The sequence below is a fragment of the Lytechinus variegatus genome, chromosome 7, assembly GCF_018143015.1.
Source record: "Lytechinus variegatus isolate NC3 chromosome 7, Lvar_3.0, whole genome shotgun sequence".
Classification (NCBI taxonomy): domain Eukaryota; kingdom Metazoa; phylum Echinodermata; class Echinoidea; order Temnopleuroida; family Toxopneustidae; genus Lytechinus; species Lytechinus variegatus.
The window spans coordinates 14,160,057-14,170,163 of NC_054746.1; the positions used below are offsets into that span (position 1 = coordinate 14,160,057).

At 37.4% G+C, this 10,107-nt stretch overlaps 1 protein-coding gene across 1 annotated transcript; it reads right to left on the reverse strand.

The window, feature by feature from the left end:
• Positions 1–2,831: 2,831 nt before the first annotated feature.
• Positions 2,832–4,752, reverse strand: LOC121418501 (putative nuclease HARBI1). The gene is made up of 2 exons (XM_041612409.1): positions 4,008–4,752; positions 2,832–3,902 (listed from the first exon to the last, which is right to left on the reverse strand). Exons 1-2 carry the CDS (start codon positions 4,418–4,420, stop codon positions 2,912–2,914), a joined length of 1,404 nt encoding a protein of 467 aa, XP_041468343.1. The 5' UTR covers positions 4,421–4,752; the 3' UTR covers positions 2,832–2,911.
• Between the last annotated feature and the right edge of the window lie 5,355 nt (positions 4,753–10,107).

The following is a 10,107-nucleotide window of genomic DNA, read 5'->3' on the forward strand; positions in this document are numbered from 1 at the left end:
GTGGATTAGTCTTCGGACTTCGAAACAAAGGGTCATGGGCTCGAATCCCAGCCATGGCGTAATTTCCTTCCGCAAGAAATTTATCCACGTTGTGCTGCACTCGACCCAGGTGAGGTGAATGGGTACCCGGTAGGATTATTCCTTGAATGCTTTAGCGCCTATATGGCCGCTCAGCTACAGCCGGGATAATAGTAATATACCTTGTATATTTCTGCGCCTTGAGCACATAATCAATGTGGATTTGGCGCTTTAGAAATACTCTATATTATTATTATTATACTGCATTATGCTACACTTACGCCAATGAAACCGAGGCTTCAAACCGAGCGATGAAATATCATTGGAAATAACGTAATAGATTTGATCGCTCTGGGGCCGTTGCAGAAAGAGTTGCAATCAATCGCAACTCTAAAAATCATGCGCAACTTGATTTTCAACCAATCAGCAGCGCGCATTTGGGACTGGCAATTGATTTTTTTTGCCTTGCGTTTGAACGCAACTCTTTCTGCAACGGGCTCCAGGAGTCACTTTTACCGATATGAGTGTGAGATCGTTTTAATTCCATCAGTATCTTTCATTCGATGCAAATAAATTGAAAAAAAAAACAGCCACCAAAAACCAACTGACACTTCGTTAGTTAGTCATAAAACCACCCTTTCCCATGCACACTTGCGAATCCGTACTTTTTAGACATATTATTTATCAATGTCTATTCATTTCAGAAACATTTAAAAATTATTTACAAGAGGAACCTACTTGGCACTTTGAGGAATAACACTGCTTAATATCGTAGAGTTAAAAACTTAAAAACAAATCAAACATGAGAGCATTTCAAGGGACAATTAGAAACCATAGTGATTTTCACTATTGTTCCAAGAGCTACCAAAATCCTTGCATCTTGTTCTCTCAGAGAGCCTTCATGTACAATCTAACTCTGAAAATAATGATATCTCAATAAGAAGAGTCAAATTTACCGAGTAAAATACTGAAAATTTCATCAAAATCTCATAAAAAATAACGAGCCATTATTTATTTACTTCAGGAACATTTTCTGAAAATTATTATTTGCACGACATCATGAATATTCATTATGTGGGCTGATGATGTCATGCCCCCAGTATCCATTTTCTTTTGTTATTACATCAAACCATAATTATTTCATATTGAGGTAAGCATTTTAAGAAATAGAATTTCATAAAAGACAAAAGAATAAGTGTGGATATGACATCAGCTTGCTCGTTGAAAAAAAGCAGAACTTTGAAATTTCATAAAATTTTGTTATTCCTTGTCCGATTTCGACAAAAATTTTAAATGTTTTGTTTGCTTGGTTATACTATATTTGTTCAAATCATATAATTTTCAGCCTGGAATATCCCTTTAAACTAGTGAGCACAAAGACCGCAGTCAAAAAAGATGTGGTACTCTATGGTTGAACATGTTATCGGAAATTCCTACCATACCAGTTGCAGATACTAATTAGCATTTGCATGCGAAGTATAATTGGCCTGCATTTCTACACGTGTATACCACAGTACTGCAAAAACTTTCCAAACAGAGCGTATATGACTGTATAGAAGCTAGTATCAACATTGAGTATATCGTTGGTCTATTATAGCTCAAAGAAATAAATATCGTTGTTAATATAGACCTGGGTGTTTAAAAGAACCGCACTAGTGCCGTTGAAAGTAAAATTTAAGACATTCCCACCATTAACTTTTAGTGCAATCGTGAAGGTTTTGAAGGAAATAGTATAATGTTTATAAATGAAACAGATTGGTAAAATAAAATACATATGCTTTAAGATTTTTTTTTCGAAACCACTCTCTAAGCATCGTCATTTATATATATGGATAATGCTGGATAATGCCTAGGTCACATAGCCCGGCCGATGAGGTTTCGATGAGCCAGCGATGCGATTTTAGCCGGACACCGGCCGGACTCCCGTGGTCACCGGCCGGCGTTTGGGGCTAAAAACCGCATCGGTGGCAGCTCGGCGAAATTTAACTTCGGAGTTAAAAATTCGACGGGCTCTCACCGAGCTCCCTCATCGCAGCCCCATCCTTACCACATCGGAATACGCATCGGCCGGTGTACGACCGAGTATCGGCCGGTGTCCCGTGCCAGTTTATGTTTATTGCCATATTTATTGTGTATGTGGTAACATCCAAGGTATGAAAACTAAAGTTCTGTCGTTGTCTTTATTGTTTTTATCTTTTTAACATCTTAGAGCAATAAACTGAGAACTCAAAAGGTAAAACAAAGTTAATTTAGAAGGAAAGAAAATGTCATTTAGAAGGTTTTATAGAACACACCATAAAAATTGGTTAATTTTAACAAAGTTGCATAGATCAAAAGTTAAACAGTACTCAAGTAAAAATTAATATTTCGTAAGACTTTATCTGATATGTAAACAATGGAGATCCTTCCTCATTATGAAAAAACACATACTTTTTAAAAGGTGAAAACATATTAATGGGCAATCATTTGAAGCCTATTACAAAATTACAAAGCTAATCATATTGGTTGATACAAGTGTTTTTCTTTATGAAAGGTTAGTTTTTAAAGGTGAAAGAAAAGATACAATGACGATTATTCTTTGATTAAAAATAATTCAATCACAATGAATGTGTTGCTGTTGTATTATTTACACACATCTCATCTTATTCATACTGGTGTATTTTAATATTGATTTATTCTTTCAAACAGGTTTGATTTCTTTTGGCATTTATTACTAGTGTTCAAATTAAAAAGAGCAAAGGCAATGTTTTAAGATTACCCAATAACAGATTTATTTGCAAACAACATACTGAATAATGGAAAGTATTACACATCAAAAATGCGTTAAGTCCTGAGAAGAATAATGGAATGTCTGTGGCTGCATCCGGTATACTGTAACAATATTAGACACAAGTTACTGCTGGTTTATTGCCACATCTTGCCATGGCACACTCCCGGCAGGACTGCAAAAGTAATTCTTGAGGTATGCGCGCAGTTCTTTGCCTGGTCGGGTCAATCTTGGCCCGTGCCCTGCTGCTTGCACATCTTCGAGCACGGCTTGGTCTCGCCATGCACCCGCGATGATCTGACCCTGCTCATCTTCCCGGTCGAGGTCAGCATTCTGAAGGTTGGGGTAACGAGTCCTCATGAGGTTGTGAAGGGTCATGCAGGCCTTGACGATCTTGGTAACTTTCGACGGTCTCAATCCCAGGGTTGTTAGCAGACATCTGAAGCGATTGGCGAATATACCAAACGCGTTTTCAACCACACGGCGTGCCCTGGAACACCGGTAGTTGTAGATCCGCTCGTCCCGTTTCAGGTGCCGATGAGGGTAAGGCTTCATCATGTATGGCCGTAGGGGGAAGGCGTCGTCTCCGACCATGTAGTAGGGTGTGTCCTGGTCGTCATTTGGTAGGGGATCCGGCTGGGGTAGTCCGATCGTTCCCTCACGCAGACCTGGCTCCAGTCGCGACCGGTTAAAGATGCCGGCGTCGGAATACGACCCTGGTGACCCCACATCCGCCCAGATGAACTTGTAGTCAGAGTTTACCACTGCAAGCATGACGATGGAAAAGAAGCCTTTGTAGTTGTAGTAAAGTGAGCCGCTCTTGGGGGGCTTCTTGATGGCGACATGTTTCCCATCGATCGCGCCACAACAGTGGGGAAAGTTCCATCTATCTCCGAATCCCTTGGCTACCGGGCGCCACTCATCTTCTGTCTGGGGAGTGGCCCACATCTCGTCCTCGTATTCGTCGTAGATGGCCTGACAGACCTCGGGGACGAACAGAGAGATGGTGTTGTGTGGGACACGAAACGCGAACGCCAGATCATGATAGCTGCTTCCGGTCGCCAAGAACCTCAAGGTGATCGCCAGCTTCAGCCCAGGATCCAAGGGGGTTCGATGCCTGCAACAGAAGAGGGTGAAATATGAATAAAATCAAACTAGAATAAATATGGATGGAAGACATTTCAGCACAATTTGACAGTAGGTTCATAAAGTGTAAACTTACGTTGTGGTCTTGGCAATGCGGGGGCCAACTCGGTCAAGCAACTCATAGAACATCTGTGGCACCATGCGGAGGTAGGATTTGAAGTCGGCAGCGTGCTCGGCCTCGAGTTCCCTCATGAGCGTCTCATACTGGCCGAAACGAGGTCTGCGTAGGATCCACTCGCGCACCCACCAACGTCTTATTCTTCTGCCGGCCCTCTGTCGCTCCCTCTCGGCTTCTTCGAGCAGTGCTGCCAGGACCAAGTTGTACTGGAACCTCGCCTGAGCTAGCTCGTGTTCTAACAACGCCATTCGTAGTCTTCTCGGTGCAGCCATAGTGATGAACTGACCATTCCAGGTAGGGTGGACATATATATACAGGTATGGAATAGCTGACCATCGGCCCCCCAAGTCCGAGGTACACCGGCCGAACATCGGCCGGGCAGTGTTCGAAGCCCGTTAACAACCCGGCCGGTGATCGCACGGTGTCCTTTAACCTGCTCGGGTACCGGCCGTATACCCCCCGATGTCCGGCCGACCATCGGCCGGACATCGGCCGGTAGTTGCTGCCACATCGGCCGAAAAAAATCTCCACTTTTGAGACAGACTCCGGACGGTCATCGGCCGGTGTTTGGTCGGTCGCCTGTAGATTTCCGGACGGAGCCCGGTCACGTCACCGAGCTATGCCACCGATGAGGGGAGCTCGGCGACACCTCAAAAATCCACCGAGCTCCACCGATGCCGGACACCGGCCGGGCTATGTGACCTAGGCTGGATAATGAAGGAGTGGTGTGTTTTAAGGATAGTTCAATATTATTTTTCATGAGAAAGGAAGTGGTTTAAAATTCAGTACAGTTTTACTAGTTATTTAGTGTTCATTTCATTTTGTACGTTTGATATAGTTCCTTCAAATAAGTATTACTGTAACTAATACAAATATGACTTTATGAAAGGTCCTACAATAAATGTTACGCCAATCTTCATGGTCTTAAAATTTTGAACCCGAGTGTATAATTAAAAAAACATGAAACATGACTGATTTTCGCGAAATTTTTGCTAAATAGATAGTCCAAATGTTGACAAAATGATATACTTTGAATGATTATTATGTCAAAGTTAATGTTTTTTTCGATTTGCGTTTTAAAGCCAACAATAAATTGATGATTTAAAGAACGCTATATATTACAAGTCTCAAAATCTTAACTCCCTATAGTTCATCAATAGTAGGCCTATTGTGTCATCTGATATCACAACGAGAAACATCATGTCTAAAGGAATGAAAGGTACAAATATATGTCAGTAACCCTTTTGGACTCTGAATAAATACTAACATAATTATGCTACCCACTCAAAAGCAGGTCAATCATAAAACATATTTGAATTTTATTACCTCCCAAGCTATGAAATACTTCTTGATATTCTAAAACTACTTTTTAGACCATGAAGTTATGCTTAATTATTGAAATTAATTTCCCAAAAAATGACCTATTGTAATATAACAAAATGTCATGTTTTTTCCAGAGATAAGTGGCTATAACCAATGTTTGGAAATGATCAGAGATAGTGTTCGCTTTAATTTTAATGTGTTTTATTAAATCGGTAGTTCAAAATTAAACTTGGGATTATCTTATGATTTCTGATTTTATTGCACTCCTAGTCTACAATTTCAAAGTTATAGTTCAGTTGATTTGACATTCCAAAACGAACCTCTCTAAAAAGCTTCTATTACCCTGAATTAAGTTTATAATCGTCATTAGAATGATTAACCACAACTATATAGCCTCGGCATAATGGAAAAATATCGATGAAAATTATAACTATGATAACAATGATGTTGATAATGATATAATGATAATGATAATAATGATCATGATAATAATAATAATAATGATAATAGTATAATAACAATGATAAATAGCAATGATAATTAAAATGACGATAGTAATAGACTTATGATTTCCTTGTTTTCTTTTTCACCATGCATAAAAAAAATGACAGAATATAATGTTACATTGATAATAATAATACACAGTAGGAACTAATCATGAACAAAAAAGTTTGAAGTGACAATGATGGAAATTGAGTAATTAATTGCTTAATGATACTTACGATGATAATAAGAATACATTCTTATAAACATAAAAAAATGTGTGTGTGTGTAATTTTGGATTTGCATGAAACCCGTCATTCAAAATAAATTTTTAAGTCACAAATGACTAACCAACATACTAAATGAACAAACTATATTTATCAACTCTCTGCATTGGCAACTCTTAATTTGGTGGGTCTATTAAAATGTTACATCATAGACTCAGATATACATATGAATGTAATAAAATAATGGCGAGTAATATCGGTGAAAAGGTGCCGAGTTCACTTTAAATGCACTTACCAACACGACATCAAACTTCAGTTAAACTCTCAAATTAACCAATATTTGGTATATACTTGGCTGGGACCTTTGGATGGCACATTCAGTCGCAAATCAATTATTCTATTGGTTTTTAACAATCATGATCCTATTCTTGTTTTTCTTCTCATCCAAATAGTGGTATAGGAGTACAGAACCGATCGAGACATTGACAAACCTGTATTCACCGGATTTAGTGTAAAGACATCGACAAAGTTTACAAGCACGATATCACTAATCATTTAGGAATTCTTTTACAGATTTTGTTTTCACTAATTATAAAGCACAAAAACTAGTTAAAAATTTTGGTATTTGATAATGATATTGATGATAGATGTATTTAAAATTTTGCCAGAGTCCGGATGATACACATAACAACTATTAGCCCGGCTTTAGCTCGAGCTACCACTTTAATCCAGGTAACCATTCACCTCACCTGGGTCGTGCAGCACAAAGTGGATATTTTTTAGACCCTTTGATTCAAGACGAGAATCGGGACCACTTGATCATGACGATCTCTTACACGATCCCGATACAAGCATCTTCGAATAATAATTTCCATTTAGACCTATATAAGAAACTAATAAGAAAAGGTATATGATCGGGCCTATAAGATGACCCGTTATATTACTTATATAGTACTTTAAGTACTGGAGTATTGTAAATGTACATTTTTTAATCAAACAACACAGAAATGAGTTTTTAAAATCAATGTTATGATTATGAATGCACTACCACACACAAGGTACTTGCGATTTTTGTTCATTCAACATGCATTTTCTTCAGATTAGCATTTTATCCATTTCCATATAAAAAATAAGTAAATTACAACACCATGAATATAGTATAAAAAAAGTATGAATGTAGAATACCGTATGTAAATTACGTACATGGAAGAAGACGTAAAATAACCACAGAAAGCAGGTGCTTGTGTCGGGATACGCCTGTAAATCTATATGATTAAAAAACTTTTTTAAAATAAAAAGTGCACACGTTAGTATCAATATGAATGCATTAAAATTGATTGAAATGGAAAAAAAAGATTTCTTTAAAGTACTCTTCATAATTGAGCTGCATGATGATGTTTTATATCTTATTGAAGATGCCTATAATATGTCTATATCTTAATTTGCTATATGGGTATTATTTTGTTTAATTTGTTTTTTGTTCTGGTCTTTATGGTTATTTCGAGTCATGTTTTATTTTAACCAGTTACTTATACCTACGATGTTATTCAAGGGACTCTGCGCGTCAATAATTCTTGTTTATGCTTATATAGTTCCTACTATGTATAACTATTATCAATGTAACATTATCTTTTTTGTTATGCTTGGTGAAAAATTAAACAAACAAAATGTGATTCAAAATAGAAGGCAATATAGTTAAAATGCGTTGCTCAAGGGCCTTGCCGAGAATCGAATCCCAGAATTCCCAAGTGTGGTTAGGCGCCTTAGACAATTCGGCCACCGTAATCCTCGCACACACACACACACCCTCTCATACACAGAACAAACACAAACACATGCACAGACGTACAAATCCCCAAATCACCTAATTGGCATTTCTATTTAAGTTCTCTCGTTTTTTTTTTAAACTCCAACACAAATTTACTTAAACGATATTCAACGCTATGAGCCCATTTCATAACAATAAAACGTCATATTCTAACCCTTTGATCTTTTTGTAAAATATTTTCGTAAATCTTCCTTTCTTGGTTCAAAATCATTTTTCTTTTGGAGGGGTTTATTTGAGTTAGTACACACAATCTTATTTTACTTATTCTACTTATACGAGCAACACTCATGAATATACATTTAAATAAGTACATCAGTGCATGGGACCAGTCCTATTCTATCATGAATAATATATTGTTCCTTTACAGATATACTGATAAATGATTAAAAAATATGTCTGAATATACCTTTTTTAAATAAAGTACCATAATTTGAATTAACTGATTACTTGGAAAAAATCTGCAAACTATTTAACGTGCCCCGTGCAATGAAATGAACTTAAAAGTACTTGTAAATTCGACAAATCAATAATACATTAAGATGTGTTTGATAGTGAATTTGCGTGGTATAAAGATTATTTTGGCAAATATTGGTTCTTGGTCAACAAATCGTGTTGGAGTGTTTCATAGTGCAATCTTGACTGGGCCATACGGGACATGGAGGATTTAATTAAGAATAGTAGCAAGCTTTCGATCTTGCCTTCATCCCTTTTAACTCGTCATCTCTCTCTCTTTCTCTTCATCAATTTTCTTCTTTCATCTTTGATTTTTTCTTCAAATGTTCCTCGCTCACTCTCTATTTTCACTCTCTCGGTCTCAATGGGCAAACGCGATCTCCAAAATTGCTCTTGCAAACAGACCCACTTCACCATCTGTGATTTTGCAACCGTCGTCCTCGTTTTACATCTAATGCCACTAATGTCACTCTCGCTTTTTCTCCTCGCCACTCAACTTGTGTCCACCATGGAGAAAATGGCGTCGCTGCATATGCGATATGCATCCGTCGATACCTGACTTTTTCTTGGATTACGACAATCGAGTAGACACATTGCTTTTCTCTCTTTGCATGGGTTTTATGCGCATTGCGGCAAAACGAAGGGCTACGTCAGCGAGTGCATTGTGGGATAGGATTGCAGTGAAGTAATGTCGCATTGCAGTTGATCTATGGACCAATCAGAGATGCATATCTGTTGCCTTTCCCGCCTCAAATGCCGCCAGCAAAGATTCATCTTTTGCTAACTAAAAAGGAAAATTGTATTTGATCTTTAAAAGTAGGAAATATATTCTCAACCCGGTAAATCGACGAGCAATAATGACGAATGCAACGGCGATAAATTTAGTAGGTATGAAAACAATAACCGATTCTTTCATAAACACTAATGGACATACTGACAGCATCCCGTAATATCAAATGTTTTATTTGAAATAATATTTCTCCTTTCTTATAAAAAAAAGTACACCCTGAAGTAATCCTAAACGAGTGTGCTTTGTTTTAATGGTGTCTCGAGAAATTTGATATTTCATTTTCCATTTTCTTTCGTTTCTTTTAACAAGTTAGGCTGAACAGTTTACTTTGTTGTATCGGTAAAGTAACAATAAATTTCCCATTAGTTAACTTTAAAAAAAATCTGTTCCTCAAGTTGATTACATATTTCACAGATATCAATGCCTCAAAGAGGGAGAAGTTTCAATGCATTTGCAGGAAGCTTATTGATTTTTCAGTTTCAAAATTTACCATAAAGAATGCTAAATGCTCCAAATATTTCTGAACGACCCAATAAATTTTACTCAAGGAGAGCTCATGAATTGATTTTTGAAATATCTTCATGGTAATGTATGTAATGAACACACATGAAATCGAACAAAAAACTTCAATGTTACTTTCCATGATGACGCTCCCTGGAAAATGACTCTTCACTCCCGAAAAGGTTACTCCTAAATGATTAAATCTACTTCAAAGGAAGGAAATGCATAAATTTTAGAGGTATTTTCGTTCTCACATAACATAAAGCTTAATGCATTTCAAGCAAACAATTTGTTTTTCGTTGGCTTGTTATTTTTCATTTAACTCCACGCAGACCTTTTTTTCTGAAGCATATATTTGTAGATGGTGTGATTTTGCCTATAAAATCTGTTAACAGCACGGTTACTTTCTTTCCTCACGGAGAGCTCACACTTGCCCGCTTCCAGCCTTGCCTG

Bases quoted from the DNA above. Each gene is read 5' to 3' on its own strand.
- LOC121418501 (XM_041612409.1), bottom strand. From the start codon at position 4,420: ATGTTCGGCCGGTGTACCTCGGACTTGGGGGGCCGATGGTCAGCTATT. The intron at 3,903-4,007 runs GTAAGTTTACAC...CTTCTGTTGCAG, and splicing joins CGCATTGCCAAGACCACAAC to GCATCGAACCCCCTTGGATC.